This window comes from Lactuca sativa, chromosome 5 (assembly GCF_002870075.4).
Source record: "Lactuca sativa cultivar Salinas chromosome 5, Lsat_Salinas_v11, whole genome shotgun sequence".
Classification (NCBI taxonomy): Eukaryota; Viridiplantae; Streptophyta; class Magnoliopsida; order Asterales; family Asteraceae; genus Lactuca; species Lactuca sativa.
In genome coordinates this window covers 65,663,496-65,680,731 of record NC_056627.2, presented here as the reverse complement: position 1 = coordinate 65,680,731, position 17,236 = coordinate 65,663,496, and the positions used below count along the sequence as shown (strand labels likewise).

Here is a 17,236-nt window from a genome sequence, read left to right as displayed (position 1 = left end):
TTTATTGGAGGAAACTTTGTCTCATGGATAAGTAAAAAAACAAAAGGTGGTAGCTTTGTCTAGTGTAGAAGCAGAGTTTCGGGGTATGGCGAAAGAGCTATGTGAGCTTTTTTGGCTTAAAAGCTTATTAACTGAGATCGGTTTTCCCATAAACTCTGAGATGAACTTATTTTGTGATAACAAAACCTCTATCGACATAACTCACAACCCGGCCCAACATGATTGCACCAAGCATGTTGAGATAGATCGACGTTTAATCAAACAGGACCTTGAAGAGAAGATTATTCGGTTCCCTTTCGTGAAATCAAAAGATCAACCGTAAGACATTCTTACAAAAGTTGTCTCTAGTAGAAACTTCAATGACTCACTTGATAAGTTAGGTGTCAACAATATCTACTCATCAACTTGAGGGGGAGTGTAGGTGTGAGATTCTTAATTTCCGTAAATTGTATCTTTGATTTAGGTTATTTCCCCTTTCAAGAGATTGAGTCGATTGTATCTATAAATAGATCATAGGCTGTCCTTTTCCTTAAAATGGGTTATTCATCTCATCCTCTATAAATTGTCCCTATTAATGTGTAACAAAGTGAATAAAATAGAAGCAATTGTTGTCATTTTATTCATTTACACACATTTCAATAAATAAATCACAATTGGCGTTTTTAATACGTTGAGACCAAAAAGGGAAGTGATTCGTACACAACAGTTTTTTGTCATACACAACAATTTATGCATTATAGAGTTGTACAATACAACACTTTAAAGCACAAATTGTTGTGTACGGAGAAAAAATGTTGTGTACGAATCAGTTCCCGACCAAAAACGTCCAGCTCCAAATCATAATTGTTATAGAATATGTATATATAATTGTATGTCGAAGATATAAGAATTATTTCGATTTTTAAAGACATATAAAAGGTTTTCTTAGGTACATAAACATATTTTTATTTTCAGGTATGGTAGCATAGCATATCACGAGATGATTTAGACTTTTGTGTGTTTATAGTAACACCCGGTGTATAATCAAATCTAAAAAAAAAATCATTATCCAAAAATATAATCTACTTAAAAATTACTATTATAATCAAGAAAAGCTTACTCCCTAGATCCGCATCTAAACATATTATTAAGGGAAACCAAATTCCTGCCTCCTTTAATGCCTTTGTCTGCACGTAGACTAAAGTGGATCTGGTCGGCACGCGATTGGCCGTTTTAGTTTCTTATTGTTGATTTACGTGCCCCCATACTTTGGGTAATTAGCAATAATGACCCCTTAACTATATAAGGTAGGCAATTAGTGCTAAGTTTTTCTTATATTGATGATTATACTTAAGTAGGAATGAGCTCCAAATCAGAAAACATGGCCAGAAACTGGAACTGGAACCGAACTAGACCCAGGTATAAATTAAAATTGGTTGGGTATCTGGTATTAATATAAGCCCAAAACGAGTATTGTGTATAGTGGGTTCGGGTCAAACAAGTAAAAAGAACCAAACCCATAAAAATTAAAGCTAAAAAACTTTCAGTTTTGATACTCTAACTTCAAGGGAATGTAAGTTATTCAATTTAGAACCAAAAAATGATGAAATTATAGATTAAATCGAAATATAAACTATAAACTACATGTTGGAAAATATATTTTGTCAATATGACTTCAAACGAATGAGTTATGTAATTTTTTTAAAGTTTCACAAATTACACATTACCCGGGTTTTCAATTAAAGGCTCACTTTATCCGAATCCATCCTACTCACTTTGACAACATTTTTGGGTTTTTCGGTTCTAGACTCATTTTACCGAGAACTGAATCAGAACTGGTTCCTATACATCGGTTCGGTTTCCGGTTTCACAAAATCTCGTTTTTAAGTTTCTTGTTCCTGGTCGGGTTTGGACCCAGTTTCATCCCTAATATTGAGTTGTATTTATGACTCAAACATGTTATTAAACGTTGTTCATTGTATTTTAAAATAAAAAAGCAAATTATATTATAATGTCTTACATCAACAAATATTTCCTTAAGTTATGTATGGATAAAATGATAAGAAAATGTGAGTTGCACTGCCGTACTAGCACACACCGACAAGGTGAGGTGTCACTGCTATGGTACGGTGAACCCCACATCATTTGGTGTGTGGTGGTGCAGTGAGGTTCCTCGCAGAAGAAGAATACACAGTGTCTCTCTTTTTTCATGTTTCATATCATTGTACAGTACAACATATATTGATGTATATTTTAGGAGAGTGAGAGGCGACTATTTCCTATAAGTGATTGGATGAGGGTAAAATGCTTTATCAATGAGGTGTCAAGGAAAAAATGATAATGATATTTGTCAAGATTAATGTTTGTTTTCTTTTAGAGATCGTTGAACGAAACTAAATAATCATTTTTACCCTTATATTGCAAAAACACAAATTTTACAATATCCATAGGTTCTAACATAAGATGGATTGTAGGATAAAAAAAAGGAAATAGAAAATAGGTAAACAATTAGTGTCTTCATAGATAAAAATTAAACCAAGTGTTTTTTTTTTTTCTTTTTTTCTTCAATTGTTCAATTATTATCTCCAATTGAACATTGTTCAATTATTATGTCCTTTTTAAGTCAAGAAAACAACAATCATATATAATTGTCCGTATCAAGTTTTTCAATAAAAAAAAACAAAAAAACAAGACATAGTTCCTCACAAATAACCAAGATTTCATAAACACCCCTGGCCCTTGAGGCGTTCAAATTCAAATATTCAATTATATAAATTCCAAAAAACACCCCTCAAAGATTTACACTCGCCACAATCAACCCCCAAACTATCATCCTATCACTATTTTGACTCAACAATCACAAATCCGCTCAAAATCAACAAACAAGTAAAGTTGCTATATTATATATAATCTACAAACAAATCATCTGAATCTGAAATATCAAATTTTGATATTTCAAGGTCTCCACATGGTCTTTTGAACGCATAAAATCCCCTCTTTTTCTTGAACAAATGTCATTCGTATCTCCCAATGTAAACTTTTATATATTTTCTCTAATGATTTTAATATTTGTGCCTTGTCACGTATAATTGCCCAACCACCAGGTCTTAATATCCTATCCATCTCAACAACTATACTTACCGTTTGCCTACACCTGCAAAATGCATATACAACTTTTTTAAATTCCAATATCGCCCCTGATTGACATCGGTCTTATAACATGTTATGTCATGAGTAATAGATATGAATATATTGAAAGAAAGTTATAAGGGAATGACAAAATTGACCTTGTTCATATCATGATTGAAGTTTTAGAGTTAAGGGCATTTTGGGAAATTAAAATTTGAACCTGTTTTTAAGCCTGGAGAAGAGATGATCAGCATGTAAAAGGTCATATGATCTTGGATAAGTAGCAAAAGATTCACACCAATCATGATAGATTCCAACAAGTCCACGTTCAAAGATTATGGGAAGTGTATCAGATGCATACACAGGCACCACATTCATCACCCAAACATCATGTTCCACAAGAGCAGCTGCAAAACTGCAAAATTTGAATCAGAAAATTTACAAATTACACCCCCGGAGAATGTCAAGAATTACAATTTTCAAATTATATACCTTCCGAAAACAGAATGCATGTCCATTACATTCCGAATAGTTGACCAGTTGATTCCCATTCCGGTTATGTAAGACTTGTCAACAATTGCTTTCCAATGTCGAGAGTCGGAATCCAACTTCTCTTTATTGTTTATCCAATCAGGGAATGTGTGAAGCCTTTTGGGCCATTCTTCAGGCCATTCAGTTCCTCTTTCTTCAATGGCAGAAGGAATTGGATGCAAGCATGAATTTATGGGAACATACCTGACATTTTACGGATTTGCCCTTAATTTTCAATTTTCCCATGTGGGTTGTCATTTTCTTGAATATTACTTATTTGATGAAAGAGAAAATAGGGTTACCAAGTAGCATCTGCATTCTCATTGTCTTTACACATAGGAGGAATTTTCTTTCTTCTTAATGAATAGATTTCATTTGATTCGGGTTTTTGGTATATTCTAACACCGATGTCGCTGACATCATCGGTTTTATGAGCCAAGATGTTCCAACCAATTGATGCGGTCAACTTTGACATAGCTGGTCAAACAGTCAAACAACAAGCATATCCAATGAGAAGAAAGCAAAAAGCATAAACAAGAGATTTTTATTAATAGACTCAACCTTCATCATCTTCAATACTATCATGTTTACTAGACAAAATCAAGTATCCAGAAGGTCTCAAGATTCTATTCATCTCCATAAGAAGCTTGCCACCTACCAAGTTTTTTCAAAATAATAATAAATGAATAAGATAAAAAGGAAATATTGTATACTGAAAAACAAAATAAAAACAAACCATTAGATTGCCAATGAATCTGACATTCTCCACAATGTATAATATCAAAAGTGCCACTAGGAAAAGGAAGCCTTCGAGTTCCAAAAGGGGTAATAATGGCAGGAAAACCACGTTCAAGGGCTAATTGAGCTAAATCCACAAGGTCATCTTTTAACCCTAATGTAAGTGTAAATGCATTTTTCTCAAAAAGAAATGCCCCAAAGCTTGAATCGATACATCCAATGTCCAATATTGTGCGAATGTTCTTCCCCCATTCAATATCTGGTACTGTCTATTAAAATTTCAAATCATCAATCAATAACAATTTAAAAAACCAAGAAAAGGGAAAATCAAGAAACCATTAAAATAATCTTGTTACACTTACTTCTTGAATAGATTCAAGATAATGAGCAATTCCACCAGTGAGTTCAGATTGATTTTGTGGGAAAGTTAGATAATCACCAGATTCCACCACCCAATTTTGTGTTTTAATAAATTGAGCTAGTTTTGGATGTGCAACATTCTTCAACCATATCTGTGTAATGATTCTTGATTAATGATTTTACATATTATGAAAACAGAAAAATGTAATAGCAATAGTTTATGTTGAATTGTTGATTATACCTTCTCTTTACTTTCTGGCCAGATAACTGGTGTTTGATATCCTTCATGTGGAAGTGGAACAAGACACAATAAGGGATTTTTGGGACAACTTCTTTCATGGTGTCTATACATTTGAATTCGTTTTGAAGCAACTTCAATGTCAATACATGGAATGTAGTTATGTTTACTCCTTGTACTACATAATTTCCAGTTATATTCGGCTTTTGGATCGAATAATGGACCTTTAAACTTCTTCTTTTTTCCATGTTCAGCTTTTACTTCATCGCTTTCATCTAATTGATCCACATCAACCACTAAATCACGTTCCTGTTCCCCTTCTTCCACTTCGTCTTCTTTCTCGTTTTCATTCTCTGATTCTGACTCTGCAACTTCAGATCCGTTTTCATCTTCTTGTTTTTCATCTTTCTTAGACCCTTTAACAATCTCGACACTTTTTTCTTCTTTCTTATGGTTTTTGGGTACAACGGGATCTAATCTTGATGATTCGTTAATCCGTTTCTTCTCCTCTACTTTTCCTGAATTCAAATCGGGTTCATTCTTGATTAGAATGGAAGATTTGCTATTTTTTATTTGCCCTCTTTCGGATACGGGTTCAGCGATTTCACCAAAAGTGCTTCTTTGATATGTGACAGAAGAAGCTGAAGAAGAAAATATATACCAAACAAACACGAAACATAACCCCAAGATTGTTACTGATGCGAACTTTATGAAGAACCCATACGACTTTTTCGATTGTCGACCAAATCGAGCTATTGGAAAACCCAACTTCTTGAAACCCATCGGATTTAAAAGGAACCAAAAAAGCTACTTACCATTGTCAATTCAATGAAGGGGAAAAAGAACAAACAGGTTGTGGGCATTAATGGATAGTGAAGTGTTAATTGTAAGAAGAATGATGTACAGATCAAGAGTGATTAAAGAAACGAGTGAAGTTAGTTACCCACTGAATCCTTTATAAAATTGCAGTCAAACACAGTGATGTAAGTAAATCCATGTGGTTCTTACTCCTCGCACCTTGTTTCTTCCGATATAAGTTCGATCACAGATTCGAAAGAATCTCATGAATTTAACTTCCGGTAAACAGTCGACAAGTATATTACAGGGGTTTGGTCATGCTTACCCGACAAGGATGTCTTCCGGACTTCCGGTGTTCACATGCGGGTCACTGTAAATATCACTTGAGTTAGTGAGTACTTGACTCCGAATATAGGACGGGGGAAAACCGTATTCATTCGTTCTTGCGAAAACCGCAAAAATGGTACCTACTTTGTATTTTTTTTTTGAAATTTTCAGAAAATATTTACGGAAAAGTTACACTTTAGTCTGAAGATTCTTTTTTTGAACGAAAAAGTCCTGAAAATCGGCAAAAATCTGCAGTTTGATCCTTTTTGACCGGTTGAAACCGGTACCAAATTAATTTTGGAGCAAAAATCTGCAGTTTGATCCTTTTTGACCGGTAAAAAACCGGTACCAAATTAATTTTGGAGTATTTCGTAAACTAACCCAGAATATTAGGACTTTTCTGTAAACAAAAAATATTATGACTTTTTTATAAACAAAAATATTATGACTTTTCTACAAACAAAACCATTATTATTATTATTATTATTATTATTATTATTAAAAATATAAATAAGAATACTATTTTTTGAACTTGTTACTATTAATATTGTTACTAATACATATAAATGCATTTAAATGAAAAAAATAATATTAATGACATTGTTTAAGGGTGGAGGTGGATGAGATGGTGATGTTTTTAGCATTGAAATCGTGAATGTCTGTTTGTATATTTTTACTTTGTATATGGTCATTTCACATTTGCTATTATTGTTTTCAATTCAGAATATTAATACTTAACAATTTAAAAGAAGTTGCATATTTGTAAAATTGTTTATAAATAGTTTAAGGTGGAAGGGTTTCTCACATTGTATATAAAATTGTTTAAGGTAGAAGAATTACTTTCCAAATCCAACAAATCCACTATAATCATCTATATAGGTAACCCATATCAAAATTCAAAAGTACTAATTACAATATCTTGTTTAATAAAAAGTAATAGGAGTAACTCAAAAGTATTAATCCAAAAAACATGTCATCTTACTTTTTATTAAACAAGATACTGTAATTAATACTTTTGAATTTTGATATAGGCTACCTATGTAGATGTTTGTAGTGGATCTGTTGGATTTGAAAAGTAATCCTTCTACCTTAAACATTTTTATATACAAAGTGAGAAATCCTTCTACCTTAAACTATTAATAAACAATTTTACAAATATGCAACTTCTTTTAAATTGTTAAGTATTATTATTCTGAATTGAAAACAATAATAACAAATATGAAATGATCATATACAAAGTAAAAATATACAAACAAACATTCATGATTTCAATGCAAAAAGTATCACCATCTCCTCCACCTCCACCCTTAAACAATGTCATTAATATTATTTTTTCATTTAAATGCATTTATATGTATTAGTAACAATATTAATAATAACAAGTTAAATAAAATAGTATTCTTATTTATATTTTTAATAATAATAATAATAATAATAATAATAATAATAATAATAATAATAATAATAATAATAATAATAATAATGGTTTTATATATAGAAAAGTCATAATATTTTTGTTTACAGAAAAGTCATAATATTTTTTGTTTACAGAAAAGTCCCAATATTTTGGGTTAGTTTACAAAATAGTCTCAAATTAATTTGGTACCGGTTTCAACCGGTCAAAATGGTCAACTACAAATTTTTGTCGGTTTTCAGGACTTTTTTGTTCAAAAAAAAATATTGGGACTAAAGTGTAACTTTTTTGTAAATATTGGGACTTTTCTGAAGATTTCCCTTTTTTTTAGCTAAGGTCCATAAAAGTTTCAATTTGAAAAACTAGTCTTTATGATAAAGATTAGATGTAATTCTGGTCCTTAAACTTAATACTACTAAAAGCATCTCTAATGGTTGAGCTATGCTATAGCTTAAAGTTATATTATCATCTCATCATTTTATTAACTTTAATTTTAAATAAATGATCTCTCCAATAGTTAACTTCTTCTATTAGTTTTTTCTTTAAATTCAATTAATCTATCATTATCTATTTAAATTGTTCTATATAACCCCTTCCATGTAGTTAGTCAATTTTAAACACAAAGATGATAATATCTTTTGTTTGAAGTTAAACACATTTTTAAAATATCTATAAAAGTTCGTAAGATTTGCAAAATATTTGATAGATAAGTTAAATAAAATGACAAATCAAATTAACTAGTAAATAAATAAATAAATTGAAAACTAAAATATAATGAAGGGGCGAATTAACATATAATTAAAAGATAAGAGGGTAAAATATACAAAAGGTTAAGTTATATTGGTCACTCAAAATATATTGAGTGGTCAATAAAAATAAACAAAAAATGATGCGCTCCAATGAAAATAAGTACTCATTTATAATAAGTCAATAATAATAAGTTATAAAAAAACTCTCTCTAACAAGCATAATGTGTAAAGTTTTAAGGAAATTATTAATTTACCATTATTTTCCAACTTTATTATACATTATTGTTTTAACTCTAAACTCATACATTACCTTTTCCGCGTCTTTTCTTTTGGGATTCCAACACAACAACCATTAGTCACTATAAATGTAAAATCATTTTGAACCACCATCGACCACTAATCTTTGATTCTCGCATATAGGTCTTTAAGTCTGTTTGAAGGAAGTGCGATGAGTGTTGCTACTTTGCCAATTTTGTTGCAATGTATGGCTATGGGTCGGTAGGGGAGTTTGACACTATTAAGTGGATGGAAAGTTTAATAGGCTCGACAACAGAGAGTTCAACATGAAAATTGAGCTCATACTTCATTATGTATGTCGCTGTCCTAATTTTTGATTGTCTGAGTCTGCTTACTTGCTCAAGAAATCTATAAAATGTTAACTCTACTTTGTCACCGCCTCCAAAAGTTCTGGCTTTCGATTGTCTAAAACCGCCTGAAAAGGAATTGAAGCCTCTGAAACTGAAAATATCTACACAATCCAAATGAGATGGTGAGTTATGGTCTGATGAGTCTCCATACCATTAGATTTGGAATTAGAGTTTTTTTTGCATACTTGTCTCAAGGTATTCGAATCCAATATGGATTTATAATTTAATTATGGATTGAGTTTTTAACATGTTAACTATTTGAATATTTGTCATGATTCTTAATTCTCTTACTAGATATTACAGATGTTCTATATGAATTTTTACATGATTCTTGATTTTATGCTATTTGAAATAGTTTTTGGCTTCGTTTTAGTGTAAGTTTTAACTTTTGGTTTTCGTTTTATTGGAAAAATGTTGGCCACCGTAGAATAAAAGATGACGGCCATGGCTAGAACTTGTGGTGGGAAAAGGGTGAGTGGTAGGGGTGTTCTTGAAATGGTGGGCGTAAGTGGGGGCCACTAGATTATATATATATATATATATATATATATATATATATATATATATATATATATATATATATATATATATATATATATATATATATTAAAAATTAACTTGAAATTTAACACCTGATTCCTGATTTGGGTATTTGGCGGGTGTGTTTACCAGTTGGTTTATTATATGTTTTCATGTTTTGGATATTTCTAAACTGTAACATCCAAGTTTCGATGATGTTTTTTCCACTCTTTGATTGGGGGTTTTATAGTTCAAGGAAAGCTAGAGCAAAGACTGAAGCCTAAAGGAATTAATCATAAAACCTTAAAAACTAAAAATCCGGAATTTATCGCATAGGACGTGGGGAACTTGAAACATCCCAAAAATATGGTCCAAACTTTCATTTTAATTCATTAATAAAACCATAAGTATCAATCATCATATAAAAGTCATAAATCGTGTATCTCAAAAACATCATAAGATCTGTTAATATATCAAAATCATATATCAAAACATCAGAGTGAATCCTCCCAGGCTAAAACCCTGTGGTGTGTGTCATGCAGTTATCCCGAGCTCTTCCCCTTACTAGCGACAGTACCTGAAACCAAAACTGAAATCTATAAGCATGAAGCTTAGTGAGTCTCCTCAAACTACCACATACCATACACATAATCACATAAACACATATAACATACATTGGGCCCCACCCTGCTACAGCGAGCACAGCCCGACATCGGCTTGTCTGGCATCAATCCCCACCGGACATCTAACTGCATCTGGCATCAGGCCCCTCCCGGCATCGGACCCTACCTAGCATCGAGCAAAGCTCGGCATACATATGAGCATAACTAATAATACACATAACATAAGCGTAACAACTTAATTATAGACATATAAACATTACTCGGGCCCCATCCGACATCAGACTGAAATCTGGAAACATACAAACATTCCTCGGGAACCGTCTCGGCATCGGACCATAGTCCGGGAACATACAAATACATACACATGCAAGAATCACAAAGACATCAAGCATACTAACATTCTTCGGGTACTGTCCCGGCATCGGATCGAAATCCGAAAAAACATATAAACCTACATCGCCCCTCCCCCCCACCGGCATCGGACCGAAGTCCGACATACACTATCATACATATCGGGCCAACATTGGTGCCTTAGACCCGTTCCTAGGAGGAAAAATCACCTCAAATGTCGAGTGAAGTAGCTGAATGTCTCTACTCCTGCAACTGGCACTACTCATGCCCTATACAAAACAACCTCTTAGATACCATTCCTTACATCAAGACCCCTTCACGGGTCATCCTAGGTCAAAGTCAAGGTCCAAGTGAAAGTCAACGCTTAGTCAAAGCCAAAGTCAACCATCCGAGTTGACTCAACTCGTCTAGTTATCTCCCTGACTTGCCGAGTTCCCTTGTTACTCATAATCATGCTGTCACGAGCCAAGTCGTCGAGTCCCTTCACAGAATCGTCGAGTTCTACCTTGTACAGGATTGGGACAAACCGACTCAACTCGTCGAGTCCCTCTATGGACTCGCCGAGTTCCTCTGTCTGTTTGAGCCATCTCAATGGATTAAGCTCCTATCCTTTAGATCCAAACTCCATACTTCATCTACATACTGGAAATACCCTTTTACAGGGTAAAGTTTCCAACTTTACCCGTTATTAGGGTTTAGCTCAAACCCTAGTTCTCTAGGACATAGATCTTGGTCCAAAAGCCATAATACTCCAAACCAAAGCATGAAAACTGAGATCTAGGTCCTAGACACCAAATGAACACGTAAAGTCTCATATTTTCCTTCCATGCATGGCCTTTTGGGTCTTAAAAGGCCAAAGCCATACCTTAAAGATTGCATGGGGCTTCCATGGTCATTAAGTTTGCACCTTTATGCCATGAAACCCCTTCTAGACCCCAAATCTAAAAGGTAAATCACTTGGGACATCCCTTTCTCAAGTACAAAACTTCTTGGACCAAAAACCCCATAAAGTGAAAAGAAGGAGATCTATCAAGCTACTAAGCAAGGTTGAAACTTGATTACCAGAAAATGAAGAGAATGTGATGTTGTTTCTGGATCTACTAGCTTCCTTCTGAATATCCAAGCTCCTCCTTCTTCAACAAGCTTCAAAACACACAATCTTCACACAAAACAATTCACATGCTCACACAACGCACTAGGGTTCGTGGATTAGGGTTTGGGACTTGGAGGCTGGAAATGAGGCCAACAAGTAGGGATTAAGATGATTAAATAGGGTACAAACCCCCGAAATTAGGGTTTCATTCCGGAAAATCTACTCGCCGAGTCAAAGCTCTCAACTCGTCAATTAGGTGACTTAAAATCCCGCGTCCATTCTGGTTTCTACTCGACGAGTTTGGAGCGCCCAACTCATCGAGTAGCTCTAGAAAAAGTGAATAAATTATAATTAAATGCGTACTAGGAACCAAGCATTACAATTCTCCCCCATTTGTCTTAGACTTCATCCTCGAAGTCTGCTACGTCAGGAAACTACTACGGGTAGTGCTCCCTCGTCTCCTCCTCGGGCTCCTAAGTCCACTCTAAACCCTTGCGGTGCTGCCACTGCACCTTCACCAGCTCAACCCTCTTGTTCCTCAGCTCTTTTGTCTTCTTATCCAAAATAGCTACAGGTCTCTCGATATAGTTTAGGCTGTTATCAACCTGAATATCCTCTAAAGACACAGTCGTTGAATCATCCACTAAGCACTTCCACAACTGGGAAACATGAAAAGTGTTATGGATCTGGATGGGATATGCTGGAAGATCCAATCAACATGCCACCTTGCCCACCCATGCTATAACCCTGAAAGGACTGATGTACCTGGGGCCCAGCTTGCCCTGCTTCCTGAACCGGATGACACCTTTCCAAGGTGGCACCTTTAGGAGAACCATGTCGCCTACCTGAAATTCCAAGTCGGAACGGCGCTTGTCGGCATAGCTCTTCTGCTGACTCTAAGCAGTTTGTAGCCTGCTTTGAACCGGCTAGATCCTCTCAGTAGTCTTGAGTACTACTTCGGTACTCTCCATGACCCTCTGAACGACCTCTCCCCAACAGATCGGGGTCCTACACTTCCTCCCGTAGAGCATCTCGAAAGGGGAGGTCAATCTATGCTAGAGTGGTAGCCAAGGTTGTCAAGATCGGGATCCTACTTAGGATCGGTTTTGGCTTTGCAAGATCGGGATCGTAAGATCGATATCAAGATTTAAGATCCTACCAAAAAATGACATAATAATAAGTTTAAAACACAAATAATACATCCCCATCAACTAGTTTACCATTCAAAAGTTACAAAACGTTTAAATCATTAGTCATAACCCAAAAATACTAGCAATTCTAGTTTAGCGTAACAAATGGTGCATCCATATCACTATCTCCTAAATCCAAAACATCTTCTCTTAATTCTCTTCCACCCCCTGCACCTGAAATGGAAAAAAACATGATATATCGACCTAAAAGCTATCATTATCCATTTATAAAATCATGTGATAACTAAATAACTCACGTAATTGATCTCTTATAGCTCTTTCAAGAAATTCAACATCTTCACCACCATCAGACGCTTGCGGCCTACTTGAACTTGAACCATCAAGAGGATTAATCCACTCTTCATCTGCATATTGATTAGAAGACTCCTCTTCAGTAATCCACTCATCATCAGAAACAACATCATCAAGATTTAATGTTTCAAGTCCCATTTGATCATGTTCTTTTCCTTTATTTTCTTCTTTTTCATTTAGCTTCAAGTTATACATCACATACACACGATCGTTCATCTTTTGTTGATGTAGTCGATTTCTTCTCTTGGAATGTACCTAAACAACAAAAAAAATGTAACTGGAAATTTACATGACAATATAATAAAATTAAAGTTAAAATAATAGTCTTGTTACTTATAAATTACCATCTCGAAAGCACTCCAATTTCTCTCACAAACAGATGAGGAACATGTCAAACTCAAAATTCTCATTGCAAAATTCCTCAACTCGGGTGTGTCTGCTCCGTATGAATCCTACCAATCAACTGGAGTTTTTTCTTTTCTTGTTAATTTCGCTACATTAAAACCAAATAGCCCTCTTGCATTAGTGAATTGATCAAATTGATAATCAATCGTCTTTGCTAGGTTCTCATCATCACCACACATTCTTTCCAGGCACATGTATAATCCACCTTTAATCCATCCTGTATTCTCAAAGTCAGAGTTATATTGCATCATTGGATTCAAGAAATAACCCGCCACATCGAGCACCTTATTAAGTTGATTATAGCATCTTTCGTTAATGATCTCATGGATGGGTTCATACCTAAAAATATATACAAATAAGAAATATGAGATAGTTCTAAATTAAACACTAAAAATATCGACAAAAAAAAAAATCAAATACCTTGTCTGGACATTTTTAAAGTTTGATTTAATTTTGTTTTCTGCATTTACCATGTCTTGGTAAATGAAACCCATGGATCGTTTAGAATCTGAATCAACCAAACGAAGAACCTTCATTAGAGGACTCGCGGCCTTTAGACACGTCACAACTGATGGCCAAAATCCTTGATGATCCATAATTATATCCTCAACATTCTTTCCAACATCAATTCTTGCATAGTTAGTAGACAACCATTTTTTGGAAGCAAACATCGAGATCAAAGCGCCTTTCAATTCAAACAAACGACCAAGTGTAAGATAAGTAGGGGCAAATCTTGTTGCTGCAGGTCTAAGGAGTTCTTTCCCTTTTGTAAATTCTTTCCGCATAGAAATCAATCGTGACCTGTTATAAATGAAATTTGTTATAAGAAATATAAGAAACACTATATAAAATAAATAAATAATCAATCATCACCTATTATAGATGAAGCTTGTTATTTTTCTTCCTTTTGTGATGGTTTCCTTATGTTCTTCAATCTTTTTTTCAAAATCCACCAACACTAGATCAATGTAATGAGGTGCACATGGTGTCCAAAAAAGTTTCTTCCTCTTTTTCATTAACATTTCTCTAGCTGCCTTATAATTTGCAGCATTATCTGTCACTACTTGAACAATATTTTCCTCTCCTATTTTTTCAACGAAGTCATCTAACATTGCAAATACATGTTCTTTTGTCTTGATAATATTAGATGTGTCGATTGATGCTAAAAAGATGGTCCCTCTAGGACTGTTTACAAGAAAATTACATATCGATCGGTTTTTCCGATCACTCCATCCATCACTCATTAATGTGCGACCAGTCTTTTTCCACTCCCTTTTGTTATCTTCCACTAATGACTTGGTGTAATCAACTTCCTTTTTCAACAATGTAACTCGTATTTCATGGTAAGAAGGAGGATTAAGGCCTCTTCCAGATTCACCAACCATATCAATCATTTTATGAAACTCGGGGTTTTTTACACAATTAAAGGGGATGGCACTCGTGTAGAAAAACCTTGCAATTTGTTGGCAAACTCTTTCCCGTTCATCCTTCTTATAAATTGTATTCAATGTTTTTTGAACTTTTCCTTTTTTTGAAACAAAATTCTTCAAGTTATTTCCTCTAACATTCCTCTCATAGGCCTCGTCATCTTCATCGATTGAAAATACGCCTCTCTTTTTCTTTGTTGTTGTATCACTGTCTTCCAACAAACGAGCGAATTGTACCCTAATATTTTCAGGAACCTTTTCACAAGCTAAGACATTATTACGTGTGCGAGCTAAGTGATGCTTGAATCTAAATATCCCACCGGTGCTTATAGAATCACAAAATGTACACTGCACCTTTCGATTACCCAAATCTTTACCATGCAGCCAACCAGGATCTGTTCTAGACCTAGAAGCATTTTTTCTTATTCTACTTGTTGTTGGTTGTGTGAAGGTAGTTGCAGGTGTCGATCCGGAATTATTTTCTGTCATAGCTGTATAAGTTAGAAAATATTAGAAAATTAGAATTACATATAGTTACATACAATAGGAATATTGGTAAAGGGACATGGACCAAAATATTAAACAAACCAATATCTACTTATGACATTAAGAATTTAAAACCCCCTGGAAGTTTTATGACTTGAGAAACTAATTTATTAACGAAGATATTAAATTCATGATGCAAAGTGACGTTATATGTAATTTAGTAGGAAATTGCAAATATACATTATGCATTTATGATACAAAACATTAATAATTGAATAACTAGTTAATAATAATTAGGGATAATAAACTAACAATAATACAAAACAGAAACATATTACTCATGTTTTTAGCACAAAAAGTATAAAGACGGCAAAGTGGAAAATGACTGTGAGGGGTCAAAATTTTCTTTTATATCAATTATGAGGGTTTTATTAAACAACTATAAAATATGAGTTGCTATATGCTGAGAAATTTAAAACAAGAACAGGGTCAAAGATTTTCTAACAATCAACAAATATTTCTTAAAAAAATGAGGCTACATTTTCGTTTCTGAATGATCAAGCAACCAGCAAATATTTCTTAAAAAAATGAGGCTAGATTTTCTAACAAGAATAGAGAAGAAGATGCAATCATGAAATAAATTGTCAAACGTACCTATTTTCTTTAGTTCAAAACATCAATGATTAAACTTAAAAGATGATCTGTGATTTCTTGTTTCTTCATAAGGATGACATCGATGAAGCAAGAGAGAATGTAGAAATCTAGAAGACGACAACTGACTTTTAGTTTCTTACTTTCTTTTACTTTCTACCTAGGGTTAATTAGCTTAGAAATTCAAGAGTCAAGACTCAAGACCCACTAAAACAATCAGCAAATCGTAAATGGATATGGACTTGAAGTAAATGGACCTTGGGCTTGGGGTAAAGTGGTAAACTATTTAAAAAAAATTAACATAAACCCAAATGTAGGATCGGATCGTATTGCGATCTTACGATTCGTGGTGCGCTCCTACGATCTCGTGTGCGATCCTACGCAATCTCCGATCCTACTACGACCCGACTCGTTTTTTGGAGGTAAGATCATAAGATCGCGCGATCTTATGATTAAGATCACGATTTTGACAACCTTGGCGGTAGCTATTGTTATACGAAAATTCCGCTAACGGAAGATACGTATCCCAACTGCCACTAAAATCCAATACACATGCGCGTAGCATGTCCTCGAGAGTCTGAATCGTCCTCTCGCTCTGTCCATCCATCTGAGGGTGGAAAGCGGTGCTGAAGTGGAGATGAGTACTCATCTCGTCGTGAAACCGCTTCCAAAATCTGGAAGTGAAAAGGACATCTCGGTCTGACACCACCGAGACAGACACTCCATGTCGTGTCACTACCTCACACACGTAGATCTCTGCCAGCTTCTCAACCGATATACTCTCCTGGATTGGGATAAAACGAGCACTCTTGGTCAACCGATCCACGATGACCCATATAGAGTCTACTCCACGTGCGGTCTTGGGAAGCTTGGTGATGAAATACATGGTGATATCCTCCCATTTTCACACGGGAGTATCCAATGGCTGCATCTTGTCGTGGGGTCGCTGGTGCTTGGCTTGACCTTCCTGCAGGTTAAGCACCACTCTACATACCATGCTACATCACGCTTTATGCAGGGGCACCAGTAATCAGGGTGAAGATCCCGATACATCTTCGTCGCCCCCGGGATGGATGGAGAACCTCGACTTGTGGGCCTCATCCATCAAAACATGTCATACTCCGCCCCAGTATGGAACCCAGACCCTCCCATGCAGGGTTAACAACCCTCGGCTGTCATAATCAAATGAGGCCACCCGGCCTACGATCCGCTCGCACTTCTGGCGCTCTTCTTTCAGGCCCTCAACCTGCGCCGGTCTAATCCGCTCTA

The 17,236-nt window shown here is 34.9% G+C and overlaps 2 protein-coding genes across 3 annotated transcripts; both read right to left on the bottom strand.

Annotated features, from left to right (window-relative positions):
- Window positions 1-2,677: 2,677 nt before the first annotated feature.
- On the bottom strand, window positions 2,678-6,152 carry LOC111910603 (probable methyltransferase PMT28). 2 transcript variants are annotated; one of them, XM_023906432.3, is made up of 8 exons: window positions 4,979-6,149; window positions 4,740-4,889; window positions 4,376-4,646; window positions 4,201-4,293; window positions 3,942-4,116; window positions 3,601-3,843; window positions 3,329-3,523; window positions 2,678-3,133 (listed from the first exon to the last, which is right to left on the bottom strand). In XM_023906432.3, exons 1-8 carry the CDS (start codon window positions 5,756-5,758, stop codon window positions 2,935-2,937), a joined length of 2,106 nt encoding a protein of 701 aa, XP_023762200.1. In that variant the 5' UTR covers window positions 5,759-6,149; the 3' UTR covers window positions 2,678-2,934. The 2 variants fall into 2 exon arrangements, with proteins under 2 accessions (XP_023762200.1, XP_023762201.1); XM_023906433.3 differs by lacking the exon at window positions 2,678-3,133 and having other exon boundaries at window positions 3,357-3,515; window positions 4,979-6,152.
- A 7,298-nt stretch (window positions 6,153-13,450) lies between these two features.
- Window positions 13,451-15,319, bottom strand: LOC111910597 (uncharacterized). The gene is made up of 3 exons (XM_023906425.2): window positions 14,277-15,319; window positions 13,824-14,204; window positions 13,451-13,742 (listed from the first exon to the last, which is right to left on the bottom strand). Exons 1-3 carry the CDS (start codon window positions 15,317-15,319, stop codon window positions 13,451-13,453), a joined length of 1,716 nt encoding a protein of 571 aa, XP_023762193.2.
- Window positions 15,320-17,236: the final 1,917 nt, after the last annotated feature.